General features: G+C 41.8%; 1 protein-coding gene and 1 long non-coding RNA gene across 4 annotated transcripts in view; both read left to right on the top strand.

Moving 5' to 3' along the window:
* LOC138975540 (uncharacterized) overlaps positions 1-16,800 on the top strand; it is a 40,044-nt gene that overhangs the window by 5,311 nt on the left and 17,933 nt on the right. The window contains exon 1 of one of the 3 annotated variants that reach the window (XM_070348254.1): positions 1,244-2,053. The exons of 1 other annotated variant lie outside the window; for it this stretch is intronic. In XM_070348254.1, the coding sequence (XP_070204355.1) occupies positions 1,678-2,053 (376 nt within the window). In that variant the 5' untranslated portion in view covers positions 1,244-1,677. Of the gene's footprint in view, positions 1-1,243; positions 2,054-12,402; positions 12,771-16,800 lie in introns of those variants that run through there. One more of the 3 variants, XM_070348267.1, reaches the window with a different exon arrangement.
* LOC138975535 (uncharacterized) lies at positions 2,259-6,939 on the top strand. Its single transcript, XR_011458674.1, has 2 exons — positions 2,259-3,654; positions 5,337-6,939. It is a non-coding gene; the product is annotated as an uncharacterized lncRNA (long non-coding RNA).

A 16,800-nucleotide genomic window follows, 5' to 3' on the forward strand; every position in this document is an offset into this window, starting at 1 on the left:
TCCCGTTAATCGCTATCAATGACACATGAGCACACACAGGTGTAAAAAGGGATCGGAAAGAGTTAAGGGGGTATTGGGGGGGGGGGGGGAGGAGTGGTGATTAAAGAAAGAGCTGGCGGAGGAAAAGTTATTCCCATTACACACGTGACCGCCTTCCAAGCAGATAACGGTTGTTAGGGGCAAAGGAAATTAGCAAGTGGAAGTGTAGAGCTGTGAGATAAAAGCAAACTGTAAAGTTAACTTTACCCGCAATTCGAGATAGTGTATTACGTCATTATAATCCCTATTGTGACAACCATAACCTATTTTAAGGAAGACTTGTCTTTGTAGGGGCTCAGAAAACTGTAGAGAGAAAGCGTTTACGGAGTAACTTGAAAACAGCGTTAACTTCAACTTGAACAGAAACCATAGGTACAAGTGTCGTATTGTCTTCAAAACGTGTTCCATGTCGGAGAAAGACAACTGAAAAGAACTACCTTGAGGAAACAACTGTGTGTGTGTGTGTGTGTCTGGCGTCGTTTGACATTCAGTGCTTGCCACAACGACAGAGTATTCGTATAACAGTACTACTTGCCACAACGACAGAGTATTCGTATAACAATACTGCTTGCCACAACGACAGAGTATTCGTATAACAATACTGCTTGCCACAACGACAGCGTATTCGTATAACAGTACTACTTGCCACAACGACAGAGTGTTCGTATAACAATACTGCTTGCCACAACGACAGAGTATTCGTATAGCAATACTGCCTGCCACAACGACAGAGTGTTCGTATAACAGTACTACTTGCCACAACGACAGAGTGTTCGTATAACAATACTGCTTGCCACAACAACGGAGTACTCGTATAACAATACTGATTGCCACAACGAGAGAGCATTTGTATAACAATACTGCTTGCCACAACGACAGAGTATTCGTATAACAATACTGCTTGCCACAACGACAGAGTATTCGTATAACAATACTGCCTGCCACAACGACAGAGTATTCGTGTAACAATACTGCCTGCCACAACGACAGAGTATTCGTATAACAATACTGCTTGCCACAACGACAGAGTATTCGTATAACAATACTGCTTGCCACAACGACAGAGTATTCGTATAACAATACTGCTTGCCACAACGACATAGTATTCGTATAACAATACTGCTGCCTTGTTGCTGTTTCTATAGATTTAAAGTTTAATACAATAGTTTCGGAGTCCAATATTGTTCGAGTAGGGTGTGTTTATTGATCTTCTGGATTAAATTCATACTTTTGGAAGATCGGGTCTCAGATTTGTACATGGTTTTTGTTTAATTCCCGTACATCGAGTCGAACGCATTCAAGGTTAAAAATCATGTACCCTGTTCAACATTGACACTGCAGCAGTGCGGATTCGAGTCGAGGCTGTCAATACTCGTTTGATCACAAAACCACACAGCTGTAATGAGAGTAAATTTGTTATTGCCAAAATATTGATTGCCAGTGGTAACTGCATGAAGAGGTCTTTTTGCGTCGTAACATGATAGCACTGACTGCGTGGATTGTATAAAAACTGTGCCGAGAATGTCAGAACTACTTCATAAAATGCTTCTCTGAACACGTCCTGTTTACAAATTGAATTAAACATTACAAAAAACCAGTGGAATCACCAATCACTTTTCAAGAAGAAAAGCAAACACCATGAGCCGTCTATCTCCAAGGCTTCCAATGCGTCGACCAAGCAGCGGAAGGCCACCATCTTGCTCCCGCCCAAAGTTCCCAACCTCCTTCCGCCATGAAACCGATATGACGTATGGCGGCCATGATGTACCACCTCGACCCCACACGTCATTTGATCACTACCCATCAACCCAGGACCAAGACTGGTTATTCGGGGACCCAGGAATGCAGCACAATGAGCTAGGATGCAGCTACGGGGGTACAGTGGTGGATGAAACTTACCGGAAAGGAGAGAGTGCCCCTCGGATCACAGCTTGGGCGACCATCCCTGAGGAGATGGAGGGAGATGATCCGGCACCTCTCAAGCTGGTCAAGAAATATGGTTACGGATATCGGAGTGAGTGAATTATCTACTATTTTACAAGAGTTATTTTCGTATACATTTCAGACTCTCCGATTTCAGACTCCTCCGCCCTTCCCCTTTTGAAGACCTTGCTCTTTAAAGTTGTCTGATTATAATGTCTGTACATTTATCTCCATTTTAATTGTACCTTAGTTGTATACCTGCCCCCCCCCCCCCCCCCCCTGCCAACAAAAGATAGATTCCATATCATGTAGCTTACCGAAACTACAGGATATACGAGATGCGCATGCCGGAAGTCGCCATATCACGTATGTTTCGGTCGGGCCGTCAAGACGCGTTTTTTGAATGCTCACAAGTAAGTCTCGTTATCCGTCAAATCCGCGCTTTTCTTTTAACGATTTGACTTTGTCAAATTCAATCGTTGAATTACAGACCCTGTAAAGACGGTGCATCGTAATATTTTTTGCGTTGCATATTGTTTTCTCAGCGAAAACCGTGACACGACCGACTTGGTGTCGTGCAGATAGCATGGCGGACTCCGCTGATGAAGAAATATTACTACGCGAGGAGACAGGGGAATGCTCTAAATCGAAATTCGAGGCTGTCACAATACCAATCGATGATTGGAATTTCATGAAAGATCAGAATGCTAGAATTCTAAAAAGACTTGATAAACAGGACAAGAAAAGAAAAAGACTCAGCTCCGCATCGGACTCTGACTCTGAGAGTTCAGATTGCGCGACTCTCGCACGCGGGCAAAAAACAGCCAAAACTAAAAGAACCGATCAGCGTTCTTTTTCCAAAGACGAGACGTCTAGTCTTGTGGAAGATGATTTAGAAATGTTAATCTCCTCTCAGTCTCACACAACGAAGCAGGTTGACACAACCGTGCTTGACGATATTGAACAAGAGTTTGAACCTGACACTGATGTTGGGCCTCCCATCTTAGAAAAACTAGCGAAAGTGCTTGGAACAATGGGAAAAGGAAAAATGGACGATGAAAGAATGAACACGAAGTTTGATAAACACAAAAGACCACAAAATTGTGAGACTCTCATAGTTCCTAGGGTCAATCCAGAAATCTGGAGCGTGTTAGATCACAGCACAAAATCTGCAGATCTAAAACTTCAGCGTACGCAAAAGTGTCTGCTGAAAGCAACTTATGCACTGGCTAACACAGCAGATAAGTGTGTAAAAAGCGAAATGCAACACATGAAAGATCTCGTGAGAGATATCTCAGATGCAGTAAGTCTAAACCTCAAAACTGTCCATGAAATGTCAATGGAACGCAGATCAAAGATTTTGAACTCGCCGACTGTAAACAAAAAGTATCGCAAATTGACGTCAGACGACATTCCCATTACAGAACACCTGTTTGGTGATGATCTCAAATCTGTCCTCACGGCAATCGACTCGACTGCTAAACTGGGAGCAAATTTTGCACTGTCTACGAAAGGTAGAAAGTTTTTCCCCAAGTTTGATTCCCCAAAAAACGGGGGATGGGTGGACAGGCGTCGTGGGACGCAGGGCCAGCGCCAATGGACACCGAGAGCGGGACGTGGCCGAGGTCAGAGATACCGGACCAGGTGGCCACAGAGGACCACAACACAGGCTTTCCAAGCATAACACCAGAGGTGGGTGAAAAACACAATAATTGTGCACCGTGTTTCGAAGCAGGCAGACTGAAATATTTTGTGAAAGAATGGCAACAACTGACCTCTGACCCCTTTATTATTCAAATGATACAAGGAGCAAAAATTCCTATTTCTAACTCGGCCACATTACCTAGTTCTGTGATACCTAAAAATCAGGTACAGGGAAACTTGTGGAATAAAGTTGATCAAGAAATACGGAAACTTTCTGTCATGAAAGTGATTGTTAAGTCAGAACATGAAGAAGGAGAGATTATCTCTCCTATTTTCTTGGTCCAAAAACCTGACGGTTCATACAGAATGATATTGAATCTAAAAGAATTCAACGAGTCTGTGGAGTATGAACATTTTAAAATGGAAAATTTGTCTTCTGCTACAAGTATGATGAAAGAAGGATGTTATATGGCATCTGTTGATCTTCGTCACGCCTATTACTCAGTACCAGTTCATTCAGATTTCAAAAAATTTCTGAAGTTTCAGTGGAGAGGTCAGTTGTATGTTTACACATGTTTTCCGAATGGATTGGCGAACTGTCCAAGATACTTCACTAAACTTCTGAAGCCTGTGTATGCTTTTTTGAGAGCACAAGGTTTTCTCTCTGCCTCCTTTATTGATGATTGTTACCTGCAAGGCCAGTCAATTGAAGAGTGCAAAAAGAACATTCTGTCAACTGTCAACCTTTTTCAGAAGCTGGGGTTTACAATTCATGATGGAAAATCAGTCCTTGTTCCAACTCAAAAACTGAAGTATCTTGGTTTCATCCTCGACTCAAAGAAAATGACTGTTACATTGTCAGAGGATAAGATAAACAAGATCAAATCAGCTTGTCTTGGTTTAATGCAGAAGAAAGTTTTTTCTGTACGAGAACTGGCACAGGTGATTGGAAAGCTTGTGGCAGCTTTCCCAGGGGTAAAATGGGGACCACTCCACTATAGACAGCTTGAGAGGTTGAAGACCAAAGCTTTGAAAGTGAATGCTGGCAATTTTGATGCCATTATGAGTATGACAAAGAAAGCAAAGAGAGATCTTGAATGGTGGATTGCCAATGTGACCACAAGCTATTACCCACTCAAAGTGAAACCGCCTTCCCTGGAAATGAAAACTGACGCTTCTACATCTGGTGGATGGGGAGCAGTTTGTGATACAAAATCAACTGGGGGAAGGTGGAATGAGCAAGAAAAAGACATGCACATAAATGCACTTGAACTGTTAGCCATTAAATATGGACTGCGGTGCTTTGAAAAAGACGTCACTGGTAGACATATAAAACTCATGTGTGACAATGTGTGTGCTGTAACCTATGTCAAGAATATGGGTGGTTCTCGCTCAAGAGAGTGTAATGAAATAGCAAAGCAGATTTGGATCTGGTGCAGAAACAGAGATATAGAGTTGACAATAACCTATATTCCTGGAAAACTGAACATTGAGGCTGATAGAAAATCAAGACAATTCAATGACAGAACAGAATGGATGTTAAACCCAAAAATCTTTGAAAAGCTGTTTTTGAAGTTTTCACAGCCTCATATTGATTTGTTTGCATCTAGGCTAAATTGCCAAATCAAACCATTTATTTCTTGGGGCCCAGATCCAGACTCCATTGCTGTGGATGCTTTTACTGTAAACTGGAGCGTGTGGGATAATGTTTATGCATTTCCCCCTTTCAGTTTGATCCAGAAAACTCTCCGCAAACTGGAAGCAGACCAAGCCGAGGGTATGTTCATCATTCCCCACTGGCCAACAGCAGTGTGGTTTCCCCAAATGCTGAATCTTCTGATACAGCAGCCTGTTCGCTTACCTCAGGGAAAGACAACTCTGCAACTGCCGCACTCAGAGGCAGCCCATCCTCTTCATCACAAACTGCAACTACTCGCAGTTCAATTATCAGGCAAGCCGTCCAAGCACAAGGATTTCATGGCAGAACATGTGACATTGTGTGTGCATCGTGGAGAGAGTCAACGAAAAGACAATATGCATCATATCTTGCGCGCTGGCAATTGTTTTGTTCTACAAGAAACAGTAATCCCTTTCATCCAACTGTAGGATTGGTACTGACTTTCCTCACTGAACTTTTTGAAGAGGGGCTTGGCTACAGTGCCATCAATACTGCACGTAGTGCAATTTCTACTGTCATGCATTATGACCAAGAAAGGTCGATAGGTACGCACCCAAAGGTGACAAGGTTCATGAAGGGTGTATTTGAAATGAGAACACCTTTACCAAGATACAAGGCAACATGGGATGTGTCAGTGTTATTAGAACATTTCAAAAGGAAAGAACACAATTCAAAATTGTCTTTGAAAGAGTTGACAAAGAAACTTTGTGCTCTGCTTTTGATAACAACTGCGCAGAGGGTCCAAACCATTCATTTTGTTAAGCTTAGCTGTCTTCAGTTTCATGAGACAGGATGCACTATTCAGGTGGTTGACAAGTTAAAGCATACAAGACCTGGACATCACCAACAAGCCCTCGAATTACACAAATACACAGATCTAAAATTGTGTGTTGTAAACTGTTTACTTGAATATATCAAGCGTACAACAGAGTTGAGGAAAAACAATGACCAACTGTTGCTTTGTTACGTACGGCCGTTTGGGCCTGCAAGTAAAGACACTGTTTCAAGGTGGTTGAAAGATGTCCTCGCTGACGCTGATATTTGTAAATTCACGTCACACAGTTTCAGGGGAGCGTCAGCATCTGCTATGTTGAATAGTGGTTTTTCTATTGATGACATTTTAAAGTCGGCTGGATGGTCAAATGCGAAAACTTTCTTCAAATTTTATAAGCGACCTGTAGAAAATGAGCAGCAAACTAGGCGAGGAGAAAAGAATTCTCTTTTGAATTATTTCGCTTACAAGAAAAACTGAACTCATTGGTTGTGTTAACTCAGTGAAGCTGAAATCCAAACGATGGTAGATAACCTTTGGATGTTTGTGGTTTGAAATGCAAGTGAAATGCTATGCATAGATCATGTTTGGTAATGGTATGGATATACCAGTTGCCAATATTAATCATGTTTGGTTGTGACTAGATCTAGTAAGTCATTGAGAGAAGGAAAACAAGATGTTTTTCAAAACTTTTTATTTGGTTGAATTGTTTCCAAGTATTCTAGTGATTTAATCAAGTGGTATCTTGAAAAACTAAATGTTCTGTCACATTTGTTTGAAAAATTATTTTGTCTGAATCAGACATATTTGTTATGTTGCCGGTGAGCTCTTGAAGAACATGTTTAAAGAAAATAAACATTAACTCACGCAGGGCGACAACTCATATGATGTGTTAACAATTGTATGTGTGAACAATCAATGCTATTTTGTGAAACCAACTTTGAAATCTCGTATATCCTGTAGTTTCGGTAAGCTACATGATATGGAATTACAAACATAAACGAGAACTTACCCAGTAAGTCGAAGTTTGTGTAGAATTCCATGAGTGTAGTTTATAGAAACGGAGGGATATATGCCCTCCCGTACAGCTATTATGCCCTTCCCAATTAACTGGTTTGCAGATAATGCAAAATAGTGTCAGCAGTATAGATCTGCTAAGGGAGACAATTACTTTTCAAGAAAAAACATTTAATTGTTTTGGTTACACAAAATGTATTAGATCAATCAAGGGTCGTTCCTTAATTGATCTGAGCGTTAAAGTATGGCGACTTCCGGCATGCGCATCTCATATATCCCTCCGTTTCTATAAACTACACTCATGGAATTCTACACAAACTTCGACTTACTGGGTAAGTTCTCGTTTATGTTTGTAATTATACTGAAAAGGCGGGGGGGGGGGGGGGATCTCTGTATATGACTCACTGGACTCCTCAAACCGTCCTGATGGACCCGTATTATATGCTGAGACTTTGAAGTAGAGTAACAAGATTTTAGAGAAAACAAGCTTCACACTAGAGGAACCAAAACGGTTAAATGATAACGCTTGTTTGGCCCAAAACTCTCTAAACTCTCTTCGTCCACGTCGTTCTGACAAATCTCTTTTCAAATGCTTTGACGCGGAACAATTGGGAAAATGTGCGTCAAACAAGGGGAAATAATTCTTTAATGTTGACATGGCACAGAACTCTTCGAATGCTGAGTATTTACTGGGTTCCAACTTACAAAAGGAAAAACATGTCATTCGATGGTATCGAAAGATTTTCAACATTACATAATTATTAGTTGACTCTCTGTCTGTCTGTCTGTCTCTCTGTCTGTCTGTCTGTCTGTCCGTCTCTCTGTCTGTCTGTCTGTCTCTCTCTCTCTTTCTCTCTCTCTCTCTCTCTCTCTCTCTCTCTCTCTCTCTTTTTTTTGACGACGTTCTGTGAATTTATAATTTGTTGCGAATCTCTTTGATGCTTTCTTTCCATGCAAAAAACCGACTCTCGATCCTCACATGATTGTTATCGCGTGAGGTCCAGTGTCATACTCTGCAGACACCACGAAAGAGGCAACGACAATGTACAGGGGCTTCAGCAGACAACTGAATGAACGAACAGGGAAAGGGTGGGGGAAGAGTAGAGACAGGCATAATAGTAAGTTGTAGTTACAAAAGAGTGACGTTAGCAAAGAAAAAAGTGCTGAAGTTTATTAGACGGAAGACAGAAAACTCTTCTATTCAATCGAAGAATCACATGTGTAGGCCGTACGCAATGTACGTAAAACTGTTTTTATTCAAACCAGTAAGACTTCAGACAACGAAAAGAAAAAAAGAGTTTCAGTCAGAAAGCCAGCAAGACCGAAAAGAATTCCTACCTTCATTTCCATCGCTTTCGTTTACTGCTGTACCAGAAACGTTCATCACAAACATTGTCCAACCGATAAGACAATTAGCAGGAAACAGACAACAAGCAGGGGAGGTGGGAATGTCTTAACCGACAGGACAACAGACAGGAAACAGACAACAAGCAGGGGAGGTGGGAGTGTCTTAACCGACAGGACAACAGACAGGAAACAGACAACAAGCAGGGGAGGTGGGAGTGTCTTAACCGACAGGACAACAGACAGGAAACAGACAACAAGCAGGGGAGGTGGGAATGTCTTAACCGACAGGACAACAGACAGGAAACAGAAAGACGCACATTTGTAAAAGGTTCCAACAATGAGACAGCCCATTGAAAATGTCATTGAACAAATAAAAAATGTCCGAAAATGAAACAACAAACATTAAAACACACACACACACACACACACACACACACACACACACACACACACACACACACACACACACACACACACACACACACACACACACACAAAGGGAGGGGGAGGGGGTGTTCTAACCAGTAAGACAGCAATCAGAAAACATTAAACAAAGAGACAGTCAAACACAGCCTGCAGACATAAAATAAGTCCAGTCGTCATTCGCACCGCAACTGTTTACAGCTGTACCTGAGACATCAAACAGACAAACGTATTCAAACCAAAGACAGACAGGGTAAAGTGCTCTAACCTTCAGGAAAACAGACACAAAACAGACAACTAACAGATGAAAAGTGTTTCATCAACGAGACAGTCCTCAAAAACTGTCCACGAACAGGAAGACGTAGTTCGACAATAAGTAGAAAAGAGGAAAACAATCAAGAGAACCAGTAAGAAAGCAACGGAAAAACAGAACACAGGGTGGGAGTGTGTATACGCAAAATGACAGTAACCGGGAAACAGATCAGACAACGAACGGTAAAAAGCGTTCCGACCGATAGAACAGCCAACAAGTTGCGTAAGGCGAAATTACAACATTTAGTCAAGCTGTCGAACTAACAGAATGAAACTGAACTCACTGCATTTTTACAGCAAGAGCGTATACTCGTAGCATCGTCAGTCCACCGCTCGATGCAATGTCAGTGAAATTGACAAGAAGAGCGGGGTAGTAGTTGCGCTGAGAAGGATAGCACGCTTTTCTTTATCTCTGTTCTTTTTAACTTTCTGAGCGTGTTTTTAATCCAAACAGATCACATCTATATGTTTTTGGAATCAGGAACCCACAAGGAATAAGATGAAATTGTTTTTAAATCGATTTCGGAAATTTTATTTTAATAATAATTGTTGTATTTTTAATTTTCAGAGCTTGTTTTTAATCCAAATATAACATATTTATATGTTTTTGGAATCAGAAAATGATGAAGAATAAGATAAACGTAAATTTGGATCGTTTTAAAAAATAATTGGTTTTTTTACAATTTTCAGATTTTTAATGACCAAAGTCATAAACTAATTTTTAAGCCACTAAGCTGAAATACAATACCAAACCCCGTCCTTCGTCGAAGATTGCTGGGCCAAAATGTCTATCAATTAGTTTGAAAAATGAGGGTGTGACAGTGCCGCCTCAACTTTTACAAAAAGCCGGATATGACGTCATCACAGGTATTTATCGAAAAAAAGAAAAAAATGTCCGGGGATATCATTCCCAGGAACTCTCATGTCAAATTTCATAAAGATCAGTCCAGTAGTTTGGTCTGAATCGCTCTACACACACACACACACACACAGACAGACACACACACACACACACACATACACACACATACACCACGACCCTCGTCTCGATTCCCCCCTCTACGTTAAAAACATTTAGTCAAAACTTGACTTAATGTAAAAACGGTTCCACAACAATCGTCATTCACGCCGATCGTTTACATGTGTGACTGAGGTCGACACGGTTGACTGGAGGCGTAACTATACAGTAGTTCTGGGCAATTACACACCGCGGACACCTTGCGCAAACAATATTTTTCTCTCCACTGCTCGGGCCAAAAGATTTGATGAGGGGTTCTGTCGGGGAGAACAATGAAAGCTGCCTTGATCTGTTGTGGTGAGTTGGTCTAAATGCCAGGAGTGAATTTGAAGACACACGGTGGTGTAAGTTTGGGGGTATGAAGCGAGGGTTTTGTCTATTTCCTCTCTGTGGTCTTATCGGGTTGATTTTTTTGTCTTCACAATTTTTCAGAGGAAACGATAGTGTTAAATACACTGACAAAACAAGTTAAGGAAAATAAACAATCACGCACGCACACGCACACACACACACACACACACATTCACGCACACACACACACACATTCACGCACACGCACACAGCCCCCCCCCCCCCCCTCCCCAACCCCCACACAAGTGGCCGATAGAAATCAAAAGGCTACCGCAAACCGAAGCTATTTTAATCGCAATGTTTTTGAAGCACTCCCAAATTCAGGCAATAGATGTACAAGGGAACAAGAGAGCAACCTGCATGTGAAATCTTTAAAGAGTGCGGACAGAGTTGGTTGGAGACACAAGGGGGACATTTATTAACTGTGCTACAATGCAGGATTGAACAGGTACTGCGAGGTGACGGAGGGAGAGAGGTAGAGAATACGGATATCTACGCTTTGATCTTCTTAAGGTGACAGGTTACGAGGTGTGTGGTGAGGTAAAAGTGAAAACCGATTTTATTATCCCACTGTAATCTGCACGTATGCTTCATTGGATTCGCAATATAACTGTTGTCGACTGCTGCGCACACTCGGTTTGCAAGAGCCATTCACCTGGGCTGCAATAACACAGTATACTACACTGTGGAATGAGACTGTTAATCGATGAAAATGTTAACCGTAACATATAATGATGTTTCCATAACCGGGTTTTTTTAGCACAAAAGAAGCTGTTTGACTGATTCGTATGCAAAGAAATTTATAATTTGAGAAATTGACAGACATGTCACACATTGCTTGACCGACTTTCAAACCAAAGGAGCGGTCATTTTAAATTCGATTGCGTCAATGGCCGATGATTGACGCCTAATTCTGCTAATTCAAGTCTGAAAATATGACACGAAAATGAGGGAATAATTCGACTGCTTCAACAAATGTTGCATGTCTTAAGGGTTGGATTTAATGCCTTAGTTGAAATAAAACTGGCACTAACTGATATAATGTTAGGAGACAGTCAAAGAAACTGCGTGAATTTCAGTTTATGTTATATGTTTTGAACCTGATTTTGGTAAGCGTTCTTTACACTTTCAACTATACTAAACTTAGATCCTGTGATGGGATATCAAATAAGGAACTCGTTTCCTTTAGATTTCATGGATTAGCTTTATTTTTTTAAATGGTAAAAGTAATTACTTTTATCACTTCACTAGAGTCCTATTCACATGCCCCAACCCAAAAACCAACACCAACCACACACACAAACACACACACACAAAACACACACACACACACACACACACACACACACACACACACACACACACACAAACAAAAAAACCGTTTTACTTATAATGAAAAAGAGAACGGGTAGAAGGCATACGGTGCATGCGCAGTGGGATTCGTGCAATCTCCTGCACGCGGCTAGAGTCTATAACTGATCGATAAAAGGCAATCAATATTTATGTCAATGCAGCGAAGAGGGCCTGGGGGATGGTCGGAGAGAGGGTAGGGAGGGGCAGGGTTGTAGTGGGGAGAGGGGGTTTCTGTCTGACAGACCACACAGAGACTGTCTTTTAACTGGCAAGGGCTCAAACGCTGCAGGCACAACAAAAGCAGGAGGTTCGGTGAGTATATCGTCTGCTGGAACTTTTGTCGAAACTTCGCACCGATAAGAGGGAGAAAGAATTGTGATATACAAAGAAAAGACTTGTGATATACAGAGAAAAGAGTGGTGATATACAGAGAAAGGAGTGGTGATATACAGAGAAAAGAGTGGTGATATACTTACACCAGGTTCACACTGAGGTATCCCACTCGATTAATGTGACTGCACAGTGTGTGAAAACATAAGTACGAGAGGGGGTCTAACTCATGTGGTCTCAGTCCAAAGATTGGCTGAGTTATAAGCACACAGAGACTGCATGCATACCAATCCAGTTGTAATCTTTGCAGTTTTATACGACAAAAGATCAGTTCGGGGGAGTCTATATTCCGTGTGCTTTCTTCTTGTTCTTGGTTTCAGTCCGGAGACTGATTGACTTAGTTTTTGGCACACAGAGAATGACTGAGTTTTAATCCCGCGGCTTTCTCTTACTCAAGACTGGTTTTGCTGTGGTGTGCATTTTGCTGTGCTGTCCTGCCGTGTTCTCATCAGCCATGTATTGCGCTCTTTATGAACACATTAAGTCTCTTTACCCCGATGAAGGTAAGCTGTGAATTGCACATGTTTAGCGAATTCGTCCTTTCATCACTTTTAATATAAGAAGCGGATTTGTGTCAGTTTGAAGAGAATATTAATTGCCAGCGCGGTTTCCTTTTTTCCCAATGCTTTCAAATTGCTCAGGTTCTATTACTGTTACATTCAATTGTGCCAGTTGTCCTGGTTTCACGTCCTGCGAGTGTGATTTATGTGCTCGTTCCCCGCATACATCAATCAGATTATTACAGGCAACCTACCACCCCTTGTGTTTAAAAACAGTGGACGTTGAATATTGTTGCTTCTGATTGCATTATCCGCTGGCTGTATGTCGTTACTTGATAGGCATGAATGTGAAAACCTGGTGTTAAGTACTATGTTTAGCTGCTGAAGAACCGCTTCCGTGCTGAGTAATTATCTCTTAGCTCAAAATAAAGAGAAATAAACTGAAAAAGTATCATCATTAATTGAACACATTTTGAACACATTTCTGTTACAAGTTTTGAACACTTTGTGACATAAGTTCATAGTTCTTCTAGCAAAAGAGGCACACATAATGAACTCATAGTGTTCGAATTATTGAACACTATGTGTTTATTATGGGAACACTAGTGGACTCTATGTGTGGTACTTTTGCCAGCAGAACTACGTGCAATGCCAACAAGTTTTCAAACGTGTTACAGAAATGTGTTCAATTCTGTTTAGAGTGTATGCAAAGCCTTGTACTAGACACGTTATTACTGTGTTCCTGTCCAGCCTTGTAACAAAGACACTAATCGAAAGCTAATTTTAATTGCCAATTTGACTACTTAGCGACTGGCTGAAGTCAATCAACTTCAGAAGAGGGATTGTTACAGTTGTGCAGGACTTGAAACGATTGATCTTTTGATGCCAGTGTAACAGTCAGAAGCCAAACAGCAAATAAATCGGTATGTTTATTTCACCGTTACAATAGACTACTGGTAAGTGTAACACTGGGCTTTGGTTTATTTCCCTGTGCCTGTTTATTTTGCGTGTTTGTCCGTTGTGCACGCGCGCGTGCAAAGTATAGTGTGTGTGGGGGGAGGGGGGTGCCCGTGAATGCATGGTGCCTGCGTGTGTGCATGCAAGTGTGTGTGTGTGTGTGTGTGTGTGTGTGTGTGTGTGTGTGTGTGTGTGTGTGTGTGTGTGTGTGTGTGTGTGTGTGAGCCACGGTGTGCGTCTGTCTTTCAGTCCGTACTGATATTTCTGTATTTGTTCATTTGTCTTTGAATAGTTTTAATTATTCGCATGCTTCTATGTTTCTGTTATGTTAATTGTTTCGATGACTGTATTCATGTCATGTGGATCAGCGGTAATGCCAGACGCAATATCTTCCTGTCTGTTTTGTACTACTGCCAGACTATATAGAAGCCGATCTGATTGTCCGTTATTTAATTTATCTGGTAGTCTGCCAATATGAATGTCTTCAGACTGCGCTCCGTCTGCCTGACTGTCTGACAGTCTGTTTGTCTGTCGTCTGGCTGTCTGCCTGTCTCTGTCTCTGTCTCTGTCTCTCTCTCTGTCTCTCTCTCTGTCTCTCTCTCTCTCTGTCTCTCTCTCTCTCTCTGTCTCTCTGTCTCTGTCTCTGTCTCTCTCTCTCTCTCTCTCTCACTCTCTCTCTCTCTCTCTCACACACACACACACACACACACACACACACACACACACACACACACACACACACACAGCAACTTTGATCATAACGCAGGAATTTGTGTATAGCCAGCAACGTGTATATAGCCCTGTAAATAGTTTTTCTGTATTTTTATTATTTTATTAATTTACTTTTATGCTTATCCTTTGTAATTGTTTTACGTTTGTATAATGTACTAGATGATTACCCGCTTCGCCGGGTACCGGCTTCGCCGTGAAGAAGTAGAGCCGAATACCAGTAGAGCCGAATACCAGGCTGCGCCTGGGAACGGCTTTGCCGGGTGTACGCCGGCTTTGCCGGCGCACGAAGGAAAGGAGATAAACGCGCAAAACACTGGAGACCTTCTAAAAATAGTAACGTGCAGTGACCTTCTAAAAATAGTAACGTAGTAACGGGAATATGGATTGACGCCACACGGAGGAAGGGAGATAATCGCGGCTGAAAACACTGGAGAAGATAAGGAAGAGTTACTGGTAGTGGATCCAGACAACAAAAAAACAAAATCGGTTCAGCGCGCACAGCTCTCTCTCTCTCTCTCTCTCTCTCTCTCTCTCTCTCTCTCTCTCTCTCTCTCTCTCTCTCTCTCTCTCTCTCTCTCTCTCTCTCTCTCTCTCTCTCTCTGATGATGATGATGATGAGGTTGTTGTTGTGTGTGTGTGTGTGTGTGTGTGTGTGTGTGTGTGAGTGTGTGTGCCCAATAAACATGCCAGAACTGGGCCACTGCTGGCGTTTTGATGGCAATGCCAGTTGCCAGAACTACTGCCATCAAAGGCCCACCTATGGCCCAATGCTGGCATATTACCCGTATGCACATTGGCAAATTGATGGGCCATCACTGGCAAGCCAGCACTTTGCCAGCAAAAACCCATCATTTATTTGCTGGCTTTTTGATGGCTTGCCATCATTTTTCCAGCAATTTGCCAGCAATTTGCCAGCAAAAACCCATCATTTATTTGATGGCTTTTTGATGGCTTGCCATCATTTTGCCAGAATTTTGCCAGAATTTTGCCAGCAAAAACCCATCATTTATTTGATGGCTTTTTGATGGCTTGCCATCATTTTGCCATCATTTTGCCAGAATTTTGCCAGCAAAAACCCATCATTTATTTGATGGCTTATTGATGGCTTGCCATCAAAAACCCAGCATTTTGCCAGCATTTCGCCAGCATTTTGCCAGCATTTTGCAGGTTTTTAGTTCCATATAAAAAAAAACTTTTTTCCATATATTTTCCGTTAATGGCCCTTTACCTGCTGAAATTACCGGGCCAGTTGTGGCCCGGCAAAATGCCATATTTCTGTCTTTACCATTGCCAGCAAAATGCCAATAAGTTGCAGGAAATATACCAATACCACTGATTCGGATAGAATGACGGCTCTATTCATGTACTCGATCTGCACAGTCTTGTTAGCCCATAGATGGTTGTTAGAAGTCTATAAATATGCTTTGTTTTGTCATTTTTTACTGTGAATGTAATAACAATAACAAAACACAGCACATGAATGGACTTTTCAACCCATGCTGGCGGCAAGACGTGCGCAAATAAAGCAAAGGGCAATGCTGTCAAGCTGTACATTAGCAATATGCATATGCGTAATTATCAAATTCATCAGTAAAATGCAATTGAAATGCTAATCACATTTGTCGTGTAACTTATCTGGCAAGTAAAGGCAGTGGTTTTGACAGAATATCGTCATCAACGCAGTTATAGCGGGCACAACAACAATACAGTAATATATATTAAAAACAAAACAAATGTAAAGCTTCCAAACAGCAACGACTCATTACCGAAACATTACAGAAACGTACGCTTTGTTTTCAGTTGCTCACTGTTTTATTTTATTTGTACAACGTTCTAAATTTCACACTCGAGACATGATGACCAAAGGCAGGAATGTTTCTTGTTCACTTCCCAGTAAACCTCCGTAGGATTGTCTTGATTCTGTCATTTCTCTGTTCGCATCCGCAACGTTGAGATAACGCTTCTTTTCTTTGTCCTGACGTCGTAGCCTACGGTAAGCCATTGAAACTCTCAAGTCCTCCTGCCGTTCACCTCTTGAAACATGAAAGCAAACGAGTTTTGTTGGTTTTAATTCATTATTCCATATCACACACACACACACACACACACACACACACACACACACACACACACACACACACACACACACACACACACACACACACACACACACACACACACACACACACACACACACACACAACCAAACAACCAAACAAACGCAAGCATACACGCAGGCGTGCAAGCAAACAGCACACGCACGCACACACGCGCGCGCGCTCACACACACACACGCGCACACACACACGCGCACACACACACACACACACACACACACACACAC

The sequence above is a fragment of the Littorina saxatilis genome, linkage group LG1 (assembly GCF_037325665.1).
Source record: "Littorina saxatilis isolate snail1 linkage group LG1, US_GU_Lsax_2.0, whole genome shotgun sequence".
NCBI classification, from domain to species: Eukaryota; Metazoa; Mollusca; class Gastropoda; order Littorinimorpha; family Littorinidae; genus Littorina; species Littorina saxatilis.